This window comes from Salvia miltiorrhiza, chromosome 7, assembly GCF_028751815.1.
Source record: "Salvia miltiorrhiza cultivar Shanhuang (shh) chromosome 7, IMPLAD_Smil_shh, whole genome shotgun sequence".
Taxonomy (NCBI): Eukaryota; Viridiplantae; Streptophyta; class Magnoliopsida; order Lamiales; family Lamiaceae; genus Salvia; species Salvia miltiorrhiza.
Genome location: NC_080393.1, coordinates 9479445 through 9503755, shown reverse-complemented (window position 1 = coordinate 9503755; position 24311 = coordinate 9479445). Strand labels below are relative to the sequence as shown.

General features: G+C 33.3%; 3 protein-coding genes across 3 annotated transcripts; 1 reads left to right on the top strand and 2 right to left on the bottom strand.

Annotated features, from left to right (window-relative positions):
- The first annotated feature begins 8536 nt into the window (after positions 1-8536).
- LOC130992416 (thionin-like protein 2) lies at positions 8537-9357 on the top strand. The gene is made up of 2 exons (XM_057917042.1): positions 8537-9051; positions 9129-9357. The coding sequence occupies exons 1-2, from the start codon at positions 8742-8744 to the stop codon at positions 9200-9202; spliced, it is 384 nt and encodes a 127-aa protein (XP_057773025.1). The 5' UTR covers positions 8537-8741; the 3' UTR covers positions 9203-9357.
- Positions 9358-9782: 425 nt separating this feature from the next.
- On the bottom strand, positions 9783-13274 carry LOC130992415 (nuclear pore complex protein NUP50A-like). Its single transcript, XM_057917041.1, is given in 3 exon segments — positions 9783-10638; positions 10640-11418; positions 13118-13274. Coding segments are annotated over 2 exon segments (1296 nt in total). The 5' UTR covers positions 11351-11418; positions 13118-13274; the 3' UTR covers positions 9783-10053.
- Positions 13275-14721: 1447 nt separating this feature from the next.
- LOC130992414 (coatomer subunit beta'-2) lies at positions 14722-23916 on the bottom strand. The gene is made up of 24 exons (XM_057917039.1): positions 23667-23916; positions 23373-23393; positions 23226-23287; positions 22955-23009; positions 21721-21757; positions 21294-21619; positions 21074-21205; positions 20845-20993; positions 20204-20272; positions 19667-19817; positions 19525-19590; positions 18862-19050; positions 18433-18573; positions 18255-18329; positions 17987-18163; positions 17804-17895; positions 17503-17619; positions 16867-16981; positions 16635-16706; positions 16189-16385; positions 16017-16110; positions 15781-15887; positions 15502-15631; positions 14722-15195 (listed from the first exon to the last, which is right to left on the bottom strand). Exons 1-24 carry the CDS (start codon positions 23667-23669, stop codon positions 15013-15015), a joined length of 2760 nt encoding a protein of 919 aa, XP_057773022.1. The 5' UTR covers positions 23670-23916; the 3' UTR covers positions 14722-15012.
- Between the last annotated feature and the right edge of the window lie 395 nt (positions 23917-24311).

The window sequence follows — 24311 nt, the reverse complement described above, 5'->3', positions numbered from 1 at the left end:
AAAAGTGTTGTCCAGAAGTTTATACAAGTTATTCGAATATTTTATTACGTCAAAACAAATGAGATATAAGTTGGTAAACAAATTAATTTGACAGAGATATAATATAAGTTGATGTCAAAACCTATATATAAAGCCCATCACAGAGAGAAAGAAATATAACGTGTGACAAAATTACTTAAAAATTAGTAAAACTAAAGATGGAGAAAAGTAGAATGAGTTGGAAAATTTACGTAGGGATAATAATGATAATGATTGTTCTAGCAAGAGATGCCGCAGCTGAATCTTCTAATCTATGTGCGCTAAAATGTAATTTCAAATGTTCTCTTTTTTCGAGGAATCCTAAATGTGTGATTGAATGCTTGAAGAAATGCCATATAAAATCAATGTTAGAGATGGATTCCCAATGTACAAATGGATGTGCCAATTCTAAGTGCAAAATTTTTGCATCAGGTAATGTTATAGAATAAAATCTTCTTCTTCTTCTTTATTATTATATGGATTCTTTTAATTAATTTATCAATAATGCTATTTGGACAAAATTTGTCCGGACAAAATATAGTTAAATACTTTATAAAATAAATTTATTTAAAAATTTTGGTTCAAAATAAAATAGGATTTAACTAATTTTATTGTTTTCTTTATATTGTAACTTTTTTGAAATTTTTTAATAACCTTTTTAATTATTATTATTTTTAAAGTACACAAACTACAAATAAAATAACAAAAAATAGAAAAAATTATTAAAAAAATACGAAAAAATTAAAATATGGAGAAAACAATAAAATTAACTAAATCCTTTTAAACTTGAATCAAAATTTATAAATAAATTGATTTTTAAAAAATTTTAACCTTATTTTTATCCGGACAAATTTTGTCCAAATAGCACTACTCTTAATTTATTGTATAATATTGATTTATTGTTTTGACAGATGATCTTAAGTTCGAAGAGTGCGTGGATATGATGTGTTCAGAAGATTGCGGCGTTATGATAAACGCTTAACTATTCCTTTAATTCGAGATATTGGAACTATTAGATAAATAATAAATGTATGTGTATTTAAGAAATAAGAATTCAATAAAGAAAAAAGTTACATTTTGTTTCACGATGTCTTTTGTATTGAATTTTTACAAATGATTAATGTATTAATTCAAACTTACCTACAAGGCTACAAATCAATAAAATTAATCACAAGTACGAGAATCTAAAGTTGCATTTAGATATAAATGACTCGTAGTGTCCTATAGATTGTCAATCCAAATAAATACATTAACTAATTAGTTCTCTAAACTTAACCCAAGTATTAAAAACAAATCAAGCGACCTCAGTTCTCTAATATTCATTCGGGTCATTATTTAATAGGTTAATATAATAATTTTATAAATTGCATAATTTGTATTAGTAACACATTTATAACTCTTTCACGAAATGCCAAATGGTTTATCCAATGCTACGATTCTGTAAATAAATTTAAGTTGAGATATATGAATAAAAAAAAGTCTCTATATATATAAACCCTGAGAGAGAGAGAGAGAGAGAGAGAGAGAGAGAGAGAGAGAATTAATTAGTAAAGATCAATAATAGACACGAGGAGTTCGAATTATGTGGAGATTATTATGATAATGATGATTATTGTTGTAGTAAGGGTTGGTGCAGATTTTGATTCGCTCAAATGTGAATTCATATGTGATTTTAAGTGTGGCATCTCAAAGAGGAGGTCTCAATGTGTGATTCAATGCTTGAAGAAATGTCATATCAAACAAATATTAGAAGCCAAAACCAATATTCAATGCACAAATGGTTAATTGCGTCAAATCCTAACCTAAAACTAGGTATTATTATGAAAATAAACATTCTCTTTTTATAAATCTTTTTCCAATTACGTGCAAATATTTTATTTTATTTTATTTTCTGATCGACAGTGCAATGTTTGAAGAATGTTTGGCTGCTTGCTTGGGAGTATTGCAACGTTATGGGGAATACTTAATTAACCATATTGTTATCTTAAATAAGTGATTCCTTATGTAATCCATGGCATTACATTAGACGACATGTAATTTCAATAGTCTTGGGCTTCTATTATTTTCGTTTTTGACGAATTATATCTATGTATTTGCTGTTTAATTAATTAATATTTTCACCATCCATTTAGTATTTCTATAAACATATTACTTTCATATTTGGAAAACTTCAATTGTACAATCGTAAATCGTTCACGACGACATATAAATACCCATGAGACTCTCATATTAGTACTCCCTTTGTTTCAACTATATAGGTCGATTGAAAGTTGCACAATAATATAAAAAATTATACAAGTAATTAAACTTTAATTTTAATATGCCTATATTTATTCGTTAATAATGAATTATTCGATCAAATAGTAATAGAGGGAGAAGTTGTATATTTTTTTATTTTTTTTTGGGGTGGGCACCGGAATACATATGAATATATGATTGTATGAGTTTAATTTGGGCCACAAGGATAAATAAGTATAGATTGGATCCAGTGGTATTAATATTGGACTTAAAATGAATTGTTTTTTTTTTTTAACCATAAATTGTTAGAGGGCTTTTGTTGGGTTTTACCTCGTTAATCATTAGTTTATTTCTTTTAAGCTGAATTGCATGTCTTTATTGTTCTAATAAATTAATAATAAAATTATATTTATTTTATGGGCAAGTACATTAAATCCATTTACTTCAATCATTTGTTGACATTGATTCGGGCTATTCAATAAATAGAAATTATAATCAATAGATTCAATACCACTGCATAATCCGTATGCCTTAAGATCTTAAAAAATACTTTTTGAGCAAAACACATTTATAACTTTTTTAACGAAACGTTGAGTGGTATATTCTATACCCTTTGCATTGGAATATTGACCTAAGAAAAAAAAAGTATATATAAATACCATGAGAGAGACAGAAAGAGTGACAAATTCACTTACACATTAGTAAACATAGACATATATAGAAGAAAACCAAAATGAGTTCCAAATTTGTGGGGATTATGGTGATAATGATTTTTCTAATAGGAGTTGGTGCAGAAGAAGATATAAGCAAGACACAGTTATGTAAATGGAAATGCAACTTGAAATGTGGCTTTCTAAAGAAGGCTTCATGTATAAATGCATGCTTGAACAAATGCCATTTTAAATTACAAATGTTGGATGTGAATTACCAATGCACAGATGGCTGTGTGAATTCTAAATGCAAAATGTTTGCCTCAGGTAAAATTTATTATCAATTTTATTTTTGGGGTGTGTGAAAGTATTTTTAATTTATTGTGTTCTAATTATTTAATTTTTTTACAGATGGTCCATATTTTGAAGAATGTGTGGATATGTGTTCGGACAACTGTAGCATTACAAAAAATAACGCATAGTTTTTCTATTTTATTGGCACTGTTAGATACCATAATTAATGAATGTGTAATATAGAGCCAATAATTGAAAACTACAAGACATTGTATACAGTTGATTGAATAAAATGAAAAATAAGTTAGTGACGAAGGATTGAATAATTGTGCATGTATTTTTATCACAGCATTGTCACTTGCAAAGGTACGGCTATTTTATGATCAACAATGTTTACCTTTTTTAATTTAATTTATTAAGATCTAAAACTTGCGTGATTTTTTCATTTTTTAAGGTTAGTGTTCCAAGGGAACACCAAGCGGTGCGAACACATGTCTACGATTTACGAACAGTGAGGTCCAGAGTTCAAATCTCACCGTTCCCCCTCCCCAAAAAAAGGTTGAGTATATATATAAGTTGACAGATAAATTATTTATCGTTAAAAAGTTTTTAATTGCTACATTATTTTCATTTATATGTGGCTAGCTACCAATATAAGCACCCCCCCCCCAAAAAAAAAGGTTGAGTATATATATAAGTTGACAGTTAAATTATTTATCGTTAAAAAGTTTTTAATTGCTACATTATTTTTATTTACATGTGGCTATCTACCAATATAAGCACTAACCGATAACGAGAATTGACTTTATATTACGATTTATTTTTTAATTGTCTTTTCGTGAAAAATGAGAGACGAATAAGTCAATATATAGATTTGAATAAATTATTTGTAATGCATAAATAATCGTAATTCAGTTAATTGATGAAATTTTCATCTTCTCTAATATGCGAACTTAAATTTAAATAGTTATTAATTACAAATCTTTATTTAACTTTACATATATATTGACTTATTCATATCAATTATCATTCTCACGAAAAATAGCCAATTATATATATAGTCCCATTTTCTATGATAAAATTAATAGATAAAAACAATCAAGTGGAAAAAAATCACCCATTAGATAAGAAACATAGTTACAGATGTCTATGAAATAAAAGAGAGTGCAGCACTATCCAAAGTGCACATTCCACAACTCAACAACCATTGACTTTATCATTACTTTCTTAACTGATCTTAGAAAATGATAAAAGAAAAAATATTGCCACACAAAATCTTTAAATTTATTTATTTATTAAAAAAAAGCAAAAAACCATAATCCTAAAATAACATGCATATTAAAATATAGTACTCCCTACGTCCCATTAGTCTTGTCTTGTAATTTTTTAGTTGTCCCATGAATCTTGTCTTGTTTCTATATTTGGTAATAATTTTACACTATAAACAATATGGTTTCACATATTTACACATTTTTATTAGGGTAAATATCACAAAAACCCCTGAAGTATACCCGCTTTATCAAAAATACCCTGAAACTTTCAAAATGTTCTCTAAATCCTCAAACTATCAGATTTTTATCGAATATATCCCGCATTTATTTTCCGATCACAAAAAACGTGATGTGGCTCGCCGGATGCCACAATGTAATTTATATTCTGTTTTTTTTAAATACAATGGCAAAAACGACGTCATTTCGTACCATATTATTTATAAAAAATTCACTCTGAAATTTAAAATTGACTCATATCGTGTTTGAAATTCATTCTAATAACATAGAATTAGGGATAAACACGGTAGAATATGGTACAAAACGAAGTCGTTTTTTCTATGTCATTTAAAAAAAATAGAATATAAATTACATTGTGGCATCCGGCGAGCCACATCACGCTTTTGGTAACCGAAAAATAAATGCGGGATATATTTGATAAAAACCTGATAGTTTGAGGGTTTAGAGAACATTTCGAAAGTTTCAAGGTATTTTTGATAAAATGGGTATAGTTCAGGAGTTTTCATGATATTTACCCTTTTTATTACGCTAATTATATTCTCCTTAATAATTGTGCTCCAAAAAAATGAAACAAGCCTAATGAAACTAAGGGAGTATTAAATAATGATAGTGCGGAATCTCAATTTAAAAAATATTGGATGAAATTCAAACTTGTGTCTTTCAACCGCATTCTCTTTCGATCATCAAATTGCATCGACTGGCAAAAGTTTTATATAGAAATTTTATATGAGATCATCTTATCATAATACATATCAAGATTTGAATCAAACTCATGTCTAAGGGCATACTAGTTCGTCATCCACACGACGAACGTCTAAATTAAACGACATGTTTAAATAAAAATATATATTAAATAAAATTAAAATATAAAAAAATATAAAATATATTATAATAAATAAATAAATATTTTCATACACAAACATAAATAAAATATTGTAAAAAAATAAATAAGCGGAAGAAAATAAAATACTTCCTCCGTCCCATAAAAATATGCATAGTTTTCATTTTTCGTCCATCCCATAAAAATATGCATACCCCATTTATAGCAATAATTCTCCAACTAAACATCACAATCAATATAGGACAATTCCTCAACTCACACTATACTTTACATGATTTCTTAAAATTTGTGTCGTCCCATACTATGTATATTTTAAATTCATTTTTGATGATTTTTATATAATATTAAAGATATTGTAACGAACTTAAATTTAAGATGAATATTAATTTTTTTTTCATAAATCAAATTTAACTATTTGTAGAAAAGAATTGAGATAAGAGAGAGTAGGTAGGAGAAGATAGAGAAAAATAGTGGAAAAGTTGGTGGGAGAAGGAGAGAGAAAAAGGGAGGGGGGAAAAATTCTCTTTTTATACACTATACAGATTTATAATTAATTATTAATAAAATATTTAAATATACAATTGAATTTAGAGTTTAGATGTGATCAATCTTACTTACATTCTATATATAACTAGTACATTCGCTCGTGCGATGCACGGCGAACATAGTTTTGCATCAAAATTAAACGATGTACTATGTGTATCGGTTAAGCGATTAGAGGTTAATGTCTAAAACCGAAGGTCTTAGGTTCGAGCCCCCTGTGGTGCGGCCTTTAAATTTCTTTATTTAATCATGTTAATTTATCAAAAATAAATAAATTAAATGAGGTATCAAATAAATAAAAAATAAATATTAAATATAGTTAGAATATAAGTAAATATAAATTATTTTTTCTTAAAAAATAAAATAATCTACATCAATTACTCAGTAAAGATCCTTAATTTTATTTTATAATTTTGAAAAGTATCGTTTTTAATTTTTCATCTATTTGATGGAAAACTTTATTTTCTTCCCTAAAATTATAGAATAAACACATAATTCAAATTAAAAGAAACGAATAAATAATAAAAACAGAGTTTTCACATCACAATATATATTTTCAAAACATGAGCTAATCATGCATAAAATTATTTTTTCTAAGTTAGCTCATTACCTATGTCATCTTATTAGAAAAACTTCAATTGATAAGTAGGAAAATAAATTATATTATTATAATTTATTAGAATACTAATAAAAGAGTTGAATAATTATTTGATACCAAATCAAAAATCTTGCATTTATCTTTAATTTAAAATATATATAGAATATTTTTTATAAATAAAATTTGATTTTTTTAAAAAATCATCAAAATATGAAAAATGGAATATGAGAGAGAGTATAGAAAATTGAAGAATGCGTATGATTGAAAAAGAGGAGAGAGAAAGTATATGGGATTTGTTGAGTTTTATAAATGAGTAGTGCTATTTGGACAAAATTTGTCCGGACAAAAAGAAGGTTAATTTTTTAAAAAAATCAATTTGTTTATAAATTTTGATTCAAGTTTAAAAGAATTTAGTTAATTTTATTGTTTTCTCTATATTGTAATTTTTTCGTAATTTTTTAACAATTTTTTTATTTTTTGTTATTTTATTTGTAGTTTATGTACTTTAAAAATAATAATAATTAAAAAGGTTATTAAAAAATTACAAAAAAATTACAATATATAGAAAACAATAAAACTAGCAAAATTCTATTTTATTTTGAACCAAAATTTTTAAATAAATTTATTTTATAAAGTATTTTGTCCGGATAAATTTTGTCCAAATAGCATTATTGTTTATAAATACCATTTGATTGATTCTTTAATTACAATTTTGTCACAAACTGTGTTTTCATATAATAAATTGATGAAACGATGACACCCATATTTTCGTGAAACTTTAATGTCCTAAATTTCACAAACACGATTTGAAGTTGAGAAGACCCGTGAGAATAAAAAGCGAATGGATGCGACAAAATAATGTGCAAACAACAGCCTTAAACAAAAATGAGGCTTTATAAATATTCCAAAACTTAAAAAGAGCTCGTAATTAAATAGATATTTTAAATAGTAGATTTTCATGAATATAATATTTGGCAGCAGTAGTGAAGGGACTAAAAAAGAGTATACGTAGAGACTTGGACAATTCTAAATATGTGACAATTACTTATATGTATTGTTAGACGACAAATAACAATCACATGTCGCATTGAACTTGTGACCCAAATATATATGTGCATAATATACATATCAGCACTTCTCTTATACTCCCTCCGTCCACGAAATGAGTACCCATATTTCCTTTTTCGTCCGTCCACGAAATGAGTACCCATTTCCCTTTTTGGCAAGTGTACCCCACACATCTCTTTAATTAATACACTCAAAAAAGTGGGACCCTTAAACTATTCACACTATACTCCATACATTTCTTAAAACTCGTGCCGTCCACAAATGGGTACTCATTTCGTGGACGGAGGGAGTATATAAATCCAACTTGGACCATATTTTAATTACTTTTTCTCTGAGACAAACTGAATCATTAGTTTCAGCGATTCACGGAATAAATTGCTTTTCAATTTTGACAACCACAACTCATCATTTCTTCTACTTGCTACTCTCTAACTATATACGATATCGATGGAGTATTTATTTTGTTTCGTAATGTCAACTTCGTTTCCGAATTTGAATTCATCATGGCGTAATATTTAAATTGACTTGTTAATATATATATAGAAAAATGGTACTTAATTATATTGTGTGTATATATTGACCTAGTAATAAAGTGGTTAATGTATGAAATCAAAGATCTTGGATTCGAGTCAACATTGACGTGGCCTTTAAATTTAACTGTTAAATTACCAAAAAAACAAAAACAAAAACAGAAGAAGTACTCATCTCATCTCCACTGTCTGCTCAATTCACTTATACATTACATATATATGTGTAATATAAATATTTTAATATATAAAGTGGTATTTTAACCACCATTTGAAAAGTGTGATACGAAATTAGCTCGAACAACTTAACTTAATTATAAGTGGGCATCCCATAAATGGGTTACTGGCCACTCACATGACTGCCATAAGATGCATATAATATAACTATTCATTTCAAATGTGTGTGTGAGTGTTGTGTTGCTATATAAGATCCTCATCAGCTGATAGGGAAAGATTATGTTGAAAAGAAGAAGTTTAGAGATGGATGTGAGGAAAGTGATGAGAGCAATTGGTATGCTAGTTTTAGGTGTGGGAATGCTAAGTGGAAAATCCTCAGCTACTTTCAAAGACTGCTACACCAAATGCTTCATTTTCTGCATGATTGAACCTTCTCAAACCCTTTGTTCCTGCACCACACACTGCTTGAAGGATTGCATCTTCCAAGAAATCCAGAACGATCTTCGTGAAGATTCCGATAACCTCGGCTTCTGCAAACTCGGCTGCGCCTTCTCCATGTGCTCTACGTTCAGCTCCAAACGCACGCCCAGTAATTAATAACCCTTCTTCTTCTTCTTCTTCCTCTCTCTCTCTCTTATTTTGATGGTCGTTTTTTCTTTTTTTCAGATGGTGACAAAGTGGATAGCTGTGTGGGGTCCTGCTCCAACAAGTGCACCAAGAGCTACTCATCATTACCTTAATTACAAGAATTTCCTCTCATGATTTGTACCTTGAAAACTAATTATTCCATGATTTCATCAGATCAAATTAGTTGGAAAATTGCAGTCAATTGGACTATGATATCTTTGTGTAAACCCCAATTTGAAAGAAGAATTATCATCTCAACCTTTCGGAATTGTCTTGTTCTTGTTTTGTTGTGTTTAGTTTATATCACCAAAGAAAAATCCAAGTCTTCAAATCTGTGATCTATGACTAGTATTAGTAATGAGAATGGTCTGCTATTTGTTTATTAACATTTTTGTAATATTGTAAGTGGCCCGTGAGCAAGATGCTGATAATAAATGAAACATTTTTCAGATGAATAAATACTCCTATAATAACATAATATGACATCAGATGGTCACGGGAGTAAATATTTCAAAATTCAACACAATCCAACACTAAAATGACTGTAAGTAGTAGATCTATAATCAAATTTTAAAACAACTAGGGAAAATTACATGTACAGGAATATCGAATTCTGATGTTCGAAATGCAACAGCAATTTCCTAATGTGTCTAAATTTAGGACAAAGGTTGCCATGCAAAGAATCACAAAGAGTGGTACTAAACGTTATGTCATCATTTAAAGGAGTTCAATAAACTGTGGGAAAATCTCACTTTCAAGTCTCAAGAATTAACATATAGCATAATCAGTGAGCCCAGCCAGGTACATTGACCCAAAAACAAGATACTTCTCAAGGTCTATCACAGACTAACGACGCATAAACGAACACAAACTCCCATTTTACATGTCTCCTAGCACAACAGACGCGAAATTGGAGGAGGTAGGCATTTCACAAATTTTCGACAAGTAGAGAAAAAGATGCTCATCATTCATCAGCCTTGGGAGAATTTTCTGGGGTTCTCAGTGCAACTGGGGCAGTAGATTTGTGCTTGGTGACTTCTGCTCGAAAATCTTCAACTATGGAAGGATCCTTGAATTTCAAGGCAAATGTTGAAAGAGCGTCTTTCCCCTCACCAGCGCTGTTCACGCAGGCAAAAGTGATGCCTTTCTTGTCCATATTTGTAAGCTTCATGTCTGGAAAAAGACTAGCATTGAGAATTAGACGATAATTTCCTCGGGCCCTCATAACAAGTCTGCCTTTTCCTGTCCCTGTTGTGGAAACGTTGACCTTCAGTTCCCCCTTCCCCCGTTCCTTCCAAGATCCGTCAATATATTCAAAAAGAATAGAATCAGCAGTGAAAACAGCATTCTCATTCTCCTCTCCAGTTTGAATAGGAACCTCCTGCATGGGAGGAAATTTGTTGCCCTCACTCTTACTGATGCTACTTGCCCCAGAGCTCCCAAAAATAGAAGAGCTTCCATTATTAGAAACACCAAAACTAAAGGTTGTAGTACTGTCACTCTTTGGGGCAGTACCATCTTTATTGATCGATCCAAATGAGAATGAGGGTACTAGAAAACCCTGTTCCAGTAAGACCAGAGAAAGCATTTTGGTTACTTGATAGTTGTCGAAATGAGCTAAATGGGACAGCTTCTTCATTCTTTTCTGCAGTTGCCTCATTCTCTTTCTCCTTGTCATCTCCATTATCTTTTTCATCCTTCCCTGTTTGTGTCTCAACAGTATCAGCTTCTGTAGGAATTGTCGCCTCATCCCCGCCGTTCCCACTTACCACAACTTCTTCTACCACAGAGTTATCCTTCTCTTGTACAACAACATTATCATCTGGTTGAGCATTTGAGTCATCAACCTTATTTTCAGATTGCTTAGTGTTGTCATCATTGACATCAGACTTTTCCTCCTTGATAGATTCGTCTCTTGATGGTTCGTCAACCTTATTTTCAGATTTACTCTCATCAATTTGCTCAGTTTCCTTACTCTGACCACTGTGTGCCTCTACCTGTGAAGGAGCAGATGAAGTAAGCGGTACCAACTGGATGGCAGCAAAAGGATTAGAAGCAGATGGAGGTGGGGCAGCTGGAGTTGACATCTGAGGGCGACGTACTTTCACTATTCTTCTTTTGGCCAAAACATCATCACTTGCTTTCTTAAAAGTTCCTGCCTCTTGTTCCGGTTCATCGTCATCCAGACCAGGGTTATCACGAGATAGTTGGACTCCAGCAGCTCTCTTTTTAGATGGTTGAAGGTTTTCTGCATCCCCCATTGGTAGTAAAAAGGCAAAAACCAGAGTAGTGTTTGGTTTTTATTCAGTCCACTGGAACACAGCAGCCCCTGCATGAAACCATACCAAAATCTAAGCAAACTATACAAGCACACGTTTAATCTGGTGCACATGCTTGTTTTAAATCACATTTCAATAATATGACGAGCTCTTCCAACTACAAGAAGAGTAGACTCGCAAAATGAGAATACCAGACATTACTACTAATTTATAATTTATTTATTATCTTTCAAGTTATATGTTAGTTATTATTCTCTCAACCAAAAGCATTGTAAATCAAACATTGCTATTAAGAAGATGACTGCTAGAAACCATGTTGTATGTTCCAGATGAGGATAATAAAATTTCCACTAAGGCAGGGGAGGTGGCACTCTTTTTCCACGCAATTTTGAAGAGAAGCCCATATGTATCAAATGGATGTAATAGAGGTAAGACACCTCTATGGAGGACATCAGAACACTGTGTCCTCAGTCTCCTGACTCCTGGCTGCATGTGTGTGGGTGTGTGCATTATGAGAGAGAGAGAGTGGGGAGAAAGTCAATGTATACGCACATGCAATCCAAAAATATCTTAAGCTAAAACCCACAAATCCTATACCTCATAGGACCTGCTCGTACCAAGAAACCAAGAAAAATAGATGACAAATAATAGAGTGAGTTATATGGAAATGAATTCAACTAAGGATAACAAGGATTTCTATAAATTTTTCCCAAAACCCCTGCAGAAAAATTATATCAATTAGAGAAGTTATATTTGATTTGGTAATACACATAAAACCATATGATGTCTAACCATCCATATTTGCTACAGTATTATCCCCTGTATCTACATGCTCTAATTCCAGACACTTTAATATTTTTGTGTGTGTGTGCAACCCATCTTTTCTCTACAAAAGAGGCTACGGGATTGGGATGCAAGTTGGCATTTGGCACGGCTCGTCATAAATGTAAAATGCAATATGCAAACATAAAAAATTATGATAAAATGCAACTAAACTCAAAAGGATACAAATCAGTAGAGATATCAAAACCCATATATACAATTACACACAACAGACTCTTTACATAATTCGAAATTTCAGAAAACCCCTTTATTGCATAACCAGAATATAGTCGGACACTCAAGGAGGAAAACATGGCAAAAACCACAACAGACCAGCACACTGTACACCCCCAATTATTCCCGAGGAAAGTCAAGGGAATGCATAGGAAAAGACAGATTGAATTAAATGAACCAAAAACAATTTCAGAGAAATCTCTCCATAGATTCCTGACCATTGAATCAAAATCCCATCGGTTCATTTCAGCATCAATCAGAGCTGTGAACGAGAATTTTATTTCCTAGTATTTCCTGCTTAAGAAGATACTACTGTAACTGAGATATCTTTTCGTTTCCGCTTTTCCCAATACGAAAATACTAAAGTAACTCGATGTCTTGAATTCAACAAAAAAGAAAAAAGCAAAGAAAAGGATAATCGAAACACACACAGACGGACTACATCGGAACATCATATTCAGTTTTCCGCCATCTTTGAGTTTAATCGAGGTGTCAGACCACGCGCGCGCAATTAATACACTCCAACACAATAAGAGAAAAACCTAACTTAGCAAAATCGAAGCCATTTCCGTTCCCAATCGATATAAAAGAATTGGATAAAACAAGAGCTAAGCCACCACGAAATTGATAAAGAAAAATGAAATGGAACCGCATAGATGCAAACGGCAGAGCAGATAAATTAGAAATGCATACCTCGGACAAGGGCTTGGCTATGCTCTCAATTAAAACTTGACGTTTTGGCTGTCGAATGTTTTTCGGATCTGCTAAAACCCTAGCCCAATGCGTGCATTCAAGAGAGAGACTGAGAGCGCGAGAGAGAGAAGGGGCTACAATGGGTTAGTGCATCCCCCTTTTATTCTTTTTTTTTTTTTTTATTCTTTTCCATTTTCTTTTTTTGTCTTAATATCGTGTCCCAATTTCTAATTGTGGATTTAGTTTCCCTCTGCAGTCTTCGCATGAATAAACCGTAAACGGTCTTGTTTGATTACATTTTCTTTGCTAAAAAAGTTCAAATTATTAAGTGCGAAAAAACATTTTGTACTATTTGTTTACATTTTAAAAAAACAATATTTCATCTCTGAGATTTATTTCTTTATACCAAAGTTATTAATTTTTTTTTACTTTCTCAACTCATAATTTAAATAAGTTTTAAGTATAATTTTGATCTTTGCTGTTCAACTGGATTGAAAATTTTACTTTTGAGAAATTCGTAATCCAGTAAAAATAAAAAATTAAATTAAAAAATGCGATATGAATACTTTGATAGATTATTAAAAAAAAAGGTTGGCTATCTGCTCTCCCCGATGCACGTTTCAATATTTTTTTTCTGATCACTTCTCTTCCACTTTAATATTCCAATCGATCCTATTACGATTGTTTGGTCAGAATTATATAATTTTTCGAAGTGGGCATTGGTCCAATTCGAACTAACATGAATGAATCAAACATAACATTTTTGAGTGCGTGTATTTTGTAGCATAGCAAAGAAGTTAAATGAAAAAGCCTATGCCGCAACTAAAACTAATAAGCGAAAGCTCTCAGGAAGACACGTCATCGCCCATTCAGGCAACCCTTTAGCATATCTTAATAAATCAATCAATCTGAAAAGGGAAACACACAGTTTTCGAGGTTTTAATTGGTTGGCAAACTGAGCTCTCTTTCAGTGTAAGAACGCAAATAAACAAGGCAACTATTAAGTTGAAAATAAAGAACATAAACTACATATTTGAGAATAGCATAAGAGGACGTATGAGTTTTAGCTGAGGCCTAAGGCTCAACAATCCCTTGGTTGAATGAGTTTCTAAGTTATGCAAGGCAAATAGAATAGAGTGTGAGCCTATAGGATCATAGAAATTTTTAAAACTACATTTTAGAGCAGAAATTTAAGCATGTTGGCAGCATTTGATGAATGTGCATCAAAATGCTTTTAGCAGCAGCTATTAAGACACATACAGATCCTCATATTTGGTGCGAGGAACAGGAAAAAGTAACCACTAACAACCATGACGTAACAATTGATTGACAAAATAAACACTTCATTTCTTGCCAAGAGAAATATAGCCTTCACTGAACTCAGTCACGTTGACTGAGCACTGCCAATTCAGCAAGAGATAGAGAGAATATGGTTTAATCGATATTGAGTTAATAACTGTTACTTAATGGAATGATAGGGCAGAAAACTATGAGATATGAGAATCCAATTAATATTATAAATGTAACAGGATTATCCTACGGATCATGGTAATTTTTCTTTATGTTTCACTTCATCTCCAAAAAAAATTCACACACAGAATGCGTGAGAGTATTAAACTTATATATCATACATCAGGAAAAGAATTTTGTCCCGACCTAATTACATGTCAAAAATTTTCCTAGAGATCAATAGTTCCTAAAGTATCAATTTAGCTTAACTCCAAAAATTCTAGAGGTAGATGAAACAGATGCAGCACACCATAGATGAATACAATAGGACTAATAACATAAAGTACAAAAATTACAATAAATGAAAGTCACCAAGCAGCTAAAAGAATATCAAATAATCATCAGAAACAAAACTACGAATTTCACACCGGTCCAACCAAAGGCTTTTAGGCTGACGGTTTCCCTTCATCATTCATACCCCACTCTTCCTCCTCCTCATTTCCGTTGACAAGTACAGCGCCATCTGCAGAGTCAGCATCCACCACAACAGCCTCTTCTTGACTCTCATCATGTCCCTCTACTTGTGTGTCATCTGGCTCCTGTGACAATTCACCATTTGGTTCTCCATCCTAAACAAATTCGAGAAACAAAGAATAATGAGCACTCAGCACCAATGACCATGCAAGAATCTATCATTTGGAATTTTACATTGTGGGAGAAAGATGTGCATACTACATAGTCTAAATGTTAATTAAAACTTCGGCAAGTTCTGTTTTCAATGTCATGCAGAAACTCATATTACAGATGTATATGAGAAATCTCCTCCAAAAGCTTAGGCAGATATCAGACACAGGTAAATCCCCTTATCATATAAAAATAAGTAATTTAACAAATAAAAGGGAAGAGTCCAGCACAAAGTAGAAATTAACCTCTACCTCATAATCCAAGCCTCCATTTTCTAGGTGCTCATCTTCTTCTATTCTCATGTTTCTGAAAGTTTCTAGAAGACTTGCTGTTGATCTATCAGCATGTTGCATGTATTCAGCTGCTGGAGGAAAATTACCTCTGCAAATGCAAATTTAAAAAATGTGTAACTGTTAACTACTAGCATAACAGAACTTCATGACATCTTAGAACTTGAAGAAAGAAAAGACAGACCCCACAACAGAAGCCACATCCAGGGCCTGGCAGGAAATTACAAACTGAATACGTACCTTGTCTCAGCAGCTTTAGCTTCAACAGCAAGTGCGACTTGCCAATCCTCAAACAAATTTGGATATTCTTCAGGGTCAGCGAGTGATTCTGCAGCTTTTTGATTAATCTTCATATTCAAACCAAAAATCCATGTCAACAACCTCAAGATATTAATTCCTCCTATTCGGCTCAGAAAAACATCCATCTATTATCTGAATCCCAAAAACTAGAACACAGAAATAACATAAGCCATTACCTTGTTGAGATCCTTTCTCCAAAGAGCAACTATTTCTGACACCTTACTTGGAAGGTAAGACCGAGCCATCAATGCAGCTTCTGGTATCCGATCGCTGCAAAGATATCTTGAATTACTATTGAACAATTTAAGTAAATGGTATTAACCAGACAAATTTAGCAAAATGGCATACCTCTCTACCAACAGTTGTAGGCAGTCCTCCAATTTACCCAACATAAACAAACAAAGGAATGCAACATTGTTTTTACCATGCTCTTTTGCAAGAGAGGCAAGTTCACTAATTCCTGCAGCATTGCCTAAAGATGAATAGAGTAGCAATAAACCACTCAGGTCATTAGCTTGCTTCAAACACTCTTCTGCCATTCCCAACTGAAATGCAAAACAGAAGCAACATAAAAATTTACAAGCATATCAATGTGATAAAATTGTAAGAGAAATTGACATACATTATTTCGAAAAAATCAAAACCAAAATCCATATGTTTAGATAGAGGAACAGGTAGTATAACTTTGTTCTGTGTAAGAGAACCATGTCATAGTTTCAAAATCAGCTCATCCTATAGTCTTTGAAAAGTAAATTTAATCAGTTTCAGCTCAAAGCATGATATCAAGAGAATACCATTCCAGTAGACATGGCTAATTCACCCAATTGTTTCCATTTAGCCTCACTCTGTGCTTCTGTTGCTATTTCCTGTAAGGAACAATAGGAAAATGATTTTGTAAGAACTAAGAAGCAACTTCAGTACGAAAAGTGAGGGATGAGAGCCTTAAAAGAAACTCCTGAAACAAAGATATGCTCCACACAAATATCTAATTTTGATAGGCTAACCAAACAAGTCGCCACAGCTTACCTTTGCAATCTCTAGCCTGCCTAGCTGTATGGCTAACTCAAATCTGTAGTCGGGATCTGTAGCAACTTCAAGTGCATCTTCTATCATCCCTCGTGATTCCAAGAAATGGGCCACACTGTCCACAAAATCAATTAATATCAAAACGTGAAGTAAATGGTTTACTGTTCCAGGAAAGCATGGCATAGTATCAAATAAGATAAGAAAAAGAAAACGTGGAAGCAACATATTCAATAATGTTTCTCATGCTATATTCAGAATTGTCACTTGTCCGAGTTTTTTCCATGGAATAAGAAATATTAATTAGCATTATTGCCCTAGAGATGAAACCCCGAGTGTCGAAGAAGACCTAGATATATTTTGCAACATCAGTTAAAATCAGAAAATCTGCTGATCATTGAACTCTTGAATCTTACTCTGGTCCATTATTCATAAGGCAAGTATGCTTACAGCTCATCTATAGAACAGCAGTGGGTATGATAGCTAATAAGGTAAATAAACTATTTTAACTAGCTGACTGCTTGTCTTTATATCCTAAGCACGAAGATTTTATGACAATCATGCATAAAATGGTAGTGAGAATCAAGTAAAATAAGATAGTTTCCAAGTGCAAGTGACAACATTAAAGATGTTACAGACCTGTTATGATGCTCCTTTGGAATTGATGGTAGGACCTTATTTGCCCTCTGCAGATCACCCCTCATCACAAGAGTTTTGTACTCAATCAAGCTGAGCAGCAAGGTATATCCAATAACACTGGAAAAGAAGATTCATAGAACATATGAGCAATCTAGGACAAAGATATAAGGATCTCTTCCCTCACTTGAAGAGGAAAAAGAATCAATTTTGTAGAGAATAATTTAATGAAAATATGCACTTGCACAAATGTAAAGAAGAAAATGAAAACAGATGCTTCTAGAACATTGATTAAAGAACTCACTTAAACTCTTTGTCAATGAGAAAAACACGACTCTGATTAGCAAGATACCCAAGCAGGTACATAGGTCGGTCTAGATGAAACATTGTTGTCACCTAGATAGCACATATATAAACATTGACTTAACATAAAGATGTGTTTCTTCTCAAACTTTAAGTATAAGAACTACGGAACATTATAGCATACCTCACCACCGACACAGTAATTAAGTCTCCAGGAAGAGTTATTGTAGATAAAACAGTCCCCAACCCAGAGGCCAGTCCGTACTCGTTCATCAATGTCATACAGAGACTCAAAAGCATCTTCCACCCCTTGTTCATCTACTGATCTCCCACTATCCAGATGAGCAGAAACAACATCCCGCTGCAACAGATAAGGTTGATCCAGTCACCAAAAATTTCCTAACAACTATGACGCAAATTCACAAGGAGATCAAGGTGAATAATATGCTCACATTATACTTAAGTATGTAGAATGATGTATCACTAGCAATGGCCACCAAATCACCGCTGTCAGCCCAGTAAAGATTCTGAAATGGATTGCCAAAAGAATCGATAACCACATGGAACATGATGTATATGGTGACAACATTAACATGATTAATAAATCTCTTAGGGATTTAACTTCCTCACCTTAACGTTGACATCAATTCGCCGTATCAACCTACATTCCGCCCAATCATAGAAACAAATAAAATCATTCGAGCACATTGCCAGCAAATTGCCACCATATATGTGCTCAGCCGAAAATGTAGGGCGGATACTTTTCTTCTCCTGAAAGAAACATCATTCCAACTATTATATGAACCGATAAATTACAACCTACTGAGGTATAATAAATTTCCAGGAACAGACAAATGTGCAAGCACATCATACATGATACAACTAAACTAAGAAATTATGCACGAAATCACCCTGGTACTAAATGAAGGAGGAAATAAACTGGATGATCTCAGGCTAGAGAAAAAGCAGCAATCATTTGTTCTGATTTAATTTTAATTACATGGGATAATGACCCAAAAAGGAAGGAAAAAAGGAACAGTATTAAAGGTCAAAACCAACCTGGAAATTTTTAGTGTAGATCTTAATCCTTGATGTGCTTTCCCTAACAGCATATTCTCCTTCCGTTGACCAAACAAATTCCAAAGCTGAGCCAAAGGATTTGTTTCTCCACGCCAAAGCTGTGTATATGATGTACTCACCATCCCCACATACAACAACAAACCTACCATTAGGATTGTGCTTCAAACTCTGTCAAAAGTATATGGATATGAATGTTAATACAAAGTCAACTAAGCTAAACAGTAATGAAGAATATGAAAAACAAATTATTCAAGAGAATACTAACAAAAAGACAAAAAGAGACATCTCTTTCCTTTCAATTATCAAGCAAGAGAGATAAAGGAAATGAACTCCAGATATTTCTTAACTAAGAGTCTGACATGGTCCAGGAACTCCATGAACAGCAAGCATAGGTTAGAGACAGTCTCAATACAAGATTGAGATTACCATCTCGATAATAAAGGCATGCATGCCCATGACATAGAAGTTAAGACTTGCATGATTGATCACCAGCATTATGCCAAATAACTAGCAACATGGCTCCAAAATGAATATAGATATTTTTTATTTGATATAAAATCAACGAAGTGGACGACACAGCAGAATACTCCAGAAATATAAAACTAGAAGACATGAATTTGCTTGTAGATTAGGGACAATAACCTGTGGATAAAGGTCACAGGTACCCAATTCCTTCACAGCTAAAGGCAATCTCTCTCCATCAGCAACCTGAGACAGAAATATAAGGTAATTTCAGATAATAAACTGGCTCCAGAACTATCTTATTAGCCAAGAAGTGACATACATCATAATCGGCCCCAACACTCTTAATGTTGACTGTCTGGATTTCATTATGCTTAGACCATATGATTTTCCCACTGTTGTCCATGCTTGCAACAGGTACCTCTCGACCAAGCTTTACCATTATGGTTCCTTCATCATAGCCAATTACAACCCTGCAAATTAAACCCATCAAATTCAGGTGCACCATCCAAATGAAAGATAAATGCATACAGTAATTGTTCAATTATCGAGTGAGAATATCTAATATTTTTCGAATTTCCCCTGATCAAGTGAAAGACCTCAAGTCAGGCCAATATCAAGGGTATAATCAACTTCTTAGACACTGAGACAGACATCGGGTTGCAAAGTTTGACTACAGGGTCTTCTCTCAGAAAAGACGAACATTACTCAGAAGTCAGAATACAATTCTGCAGCAAGACATAACAGACACCTACAATGGTAAACCCTATGAGGATGTACACGAACTGTCGGCACTAAAACCTAGATAAATATAAGAAGCCCAAACAAGCACCTGAAATAAACTGTGCAAATAGCTTACCGTCTTGATCCTCTCAAGTAACTAACTGCCCAAACTCTTTCAAGACCATAATTCAATGTGTTTTCAAGTCTGCAAAATAATGAAATGACTTGTGAGACATAAATCAATGTACATCCAAAATCTTATGTAGAAAACACTGTAAACATAACTTATTACAGATAAATCTGTATATATACATGCACACACACACACACACACCCCTCATTTGGGAGGAGTAAGGGCGACTTAGAATGTCAGTGAATTATTTGGTATGCATATTCAATGGGTTCATCAATCTCAACATTGACAGCATAGAAAGGAAATACAACAGAATGAAGATTAACCAAAAAACATATCAGAAAGTTAGAATACAATTTCAGGAAGAAAAAAACCTGATTTGAGACCCAGAATGTAATGTATAATAACAAGTTAACAACACAACAGGAAATTTACACTTCAGCAATCAAGCCTACCAATTGGAAATTCGTAGATGAAATGAACAAAAGCTAAAATTTAGCATGAGAAAATTAAAAGGCGAAAATAATTGATAATATGGTGTTTGCCGTAATGAAATGTTATTTGGATGCTTGGCAAAGCATGATTTGAAAAAAAATCAATTAGTGTAACCCAGCTACCAAGCCATCTACAAGCATAAAGCTCACCTATAAGTGGTTGAATGCCATATGCGAACTGTACCGTCCTCAGACCCTGTTATTATAATGGGAAGTTCAGGGTGGAAACAAACTGCAGAAACATTATGTGTGTGGCCTTCTAGTGTCTGGACACAGCTCTTTGTCTGATAATCCCAAACCTGTTTAGTTCTCCAGATAATTTAGATAATCCGCATACAATCTCATGACACCAAAAGTAGAAAGGCAAACAAAGTAGAACCTTAGCGGTGTGATCATCAGAGCCAGTGATTAAATAAGGTTTATCACCACCAGTAAAATAATCAACACAGTTGACTCCTTTCAGGTGAGCATCAAGGGTAAAATTTGGATCAGGGGAGCCAAGGTTCCAAATCTACAAAGAGAAAACGGACTAATAGATATCACAAGAAGTTAATTAAAAACCTTGGAAATAAATTGACTTAGAAACAACCATTTCCTACCTTAATTGTGCGATCAAGTGATGCACTGGCAAAAGTATTGGTATCTTTAGGATTAAAAGTGACTTGCATCACATAGTGGGAGTGACCCTCAAATATTTGAGTGCATGCCCACCCCTTTTCCCAGTCCCAGAGCTTTATGAGCATGTCATCTGAGGATGACAACACATAGGGGAGAGTGGGATGAACAGCCACACACCTGATATAATCTGTGTGGGCCTCAAATACTTTAACCTTATCCATTGTATTGTAATTGTAGACACGAATGAACATATCATCAGCACCAGCAACCACCCACTGCTTTCGTGCTATAAACTTAGCAGATCTAACTGCAAGGTTTTTCAGGAATTAGCATTAAAAGGATTCTTACCAACACAAAAAGCCATTTAAACCTTTCTTTATAAAAACAGAAAAAATTCAAATTGTGCACCTGGTAGTTCAGTAACCTCAAAAGATTTAACCATTGTCTGCAGCAACAGAAGTCAAGCTTCAGAGTGACATTAAGAGTAAAAATGTTCAACAACAGAGAGGATAACTTGAGATAGCAAGTCATCAGAAAGCAATAAGACATCAATTTTCTATTCAAATCAGCATAAACATTATATTTGGCACATGTCATCATTCTGCATAGTAGGGAGCAAGTTAAAAAAAGTCTTTCTTGGTAATTGCACTTCTTTCTAACTGCAAAGACTTTGCAAAAATTGTGCTCCTGGCCAAGGCAATGAAAGAAGTTCTACTAATAGATTAGGGCACCAGGAAGATGTTAGAAGGTGGTTCAAGGATCCACCTGTAAAGTTCTCAGGCAAATCCTTTTCAACTCAATCTTACCCCATTCCCTTTCTCGAAACCTATCAGAAAGACTCCTGTGTCTAGAAAAGTTCAGGTCTTTATATTTATTGGTCTTGGGAAAGTTACTTGCATATGAGGGGCTACAAACGCATATAAAAATTCTTCTTTCCCCAAACCGGTGTGTCTTATGTAGGAATCAATCTGAATACCTAACTCATGTCTTTCTACACAGCCCTTTTCTCCCTTACATTACGCCATAGAGTGTTTTATTGTCACATTCAGTCAAAGATTTGTTTGTCTAGTCTAGGTAGTTTCATATGCAAAAGGGGTAAAGTGTTATGGGATTATTCTTCCAGCCCCATTGATCATCATGGCTGGAAATGAGCAAGCAGATCTTTGAGGAACAAGAAGAATTCATTGAGGTGGTAATATGGGAAAGAATAAAGTTAGGACTTGCTTGGTGGCTCTCAGATCATAAAGAATTCCAAGGATGATTTTGTTTCAGATGTTACATATTTTGGAGTTGTATCTTTAGCTACGCTGTCATCACTTTTTTGGGAATCACTGAACCCTTTGTGAAAAGGCGTCCTCTTCCGTAAACAAAATTTCTAGTTTCTTATCAGAAGAAAACTTTAAACATAAAAACAACTCCAATTCAGAGGATTTTTATTTCTCGATATAAAAGATTAGCTGCATTTTCATCACTGAACAAAATGACATTGCCATCATCAGGTAGTCCTTCTAGCATTCCAACATCGAAAAGATAAACTATACAGAATTACACAAACATCTAAGAAATGTCCATGTGTTCGATATGATAAACTTATCAATCTTCCATAGGATAGAAATTGCAAATGCAAAAGTGTTTTGCATACCTGGGTCTGATAATTCCAGATGCAAACAGTCCCCGAATACAGGCTCGCCAATATCCTGAGGACGTACCACAAATCATAGAAGCAATAAGAAACTTTAACCAAGGAAACAAACATCTAAACTGTGCTCGTTCTCCCATATCTCAGTAAGGCATGCAAATATATATACAAGCACGCCAACCAAAGAGAAGGAGCCGATCACAGCTTAGAGGTACACTAATAAACAAAACAACACAGAAACTTAATTGAAACTTGGTTGCAAGAGCTTGCGTACCATGGCTCTGTTGGATGTAGATCCACAGATTTTACTCTTTCTGATCTTTGCGCAAGCTTCCTCTGATAGAATACATCAGATTATCAGCATCGGCAAATTACTCATCCCCAAAAATTAAAAAGAAATTCTCAATGTAAACTTGAATACCTTGATTTCTAGTCTGAGCGGCTGCAAGCACACCACCAGACAATCCAACACCAAAACAAGCAATCAGAAAGCTCGAGTTAGCAAACAATAATAGCAGCTTCAGATCTCAAACAAGCCGCAACCAATCCAAACAAATCACAAATCCGACATAAAAATTTAAAGCAATCAGAATGCAGAATGTCCCACGCATGTCAGAAACACGAAATTGACCCAAACTCCGAAGAAATTCCAGATCTGATACCCAGCCGCATGCGCAAAATCAATCAGCAGAAACAGAGAAGCAAAATGACTCACCATTTTCTATACTAAGTTCCGCAGCTGGGAAACCCTATCGATCTTACGGCAAAGATCCACCGAGCAATATGTACTCGAATGCTGCGATCAAGAGATATAAAGTGCGCGTATTGGTATGCAAAATGTAGAGAGAGAATGGGGGTTTTCCACTCCTACAACAACAGAGCAAAAGAGTGTTAAAATTTCTATCGAAGAGATGAAGGTGAATTTCTCGTTCTTTTCTTTTTCTATTTCACTTTATTTTATTTGCTTAATTTAGTTGAATGTGGTTATTTATAAATGGAAATTAAATTTAAACGGTGTCGTCGCGTTGAAGCATGATTTAAGGTCAATGCTGAGTAATCCAATACAATCATGGCCGTTGATAAGTGTGACCAAGTAGGATGAACGGTTGGGATCAGCGTATGAGCATCATCTATCGAGTTTTAAAAAAAATTCTTCGCAAATATGTTGTACTACTAGCTTAGCTAACAAGTCTTGACAAGTCATTGTAAAAAGACCATGATGAATATCCCAATTATAATTATAATATTCTAAATCAAATGTTTAGCTTTTTGTCCATGTTATCTCAAAAAAAAAAGGCCTTTTGTCCAAGTTTGAATATTATATATATTTTTATTTTTTTTCTTCGATAACCCAAGCTTG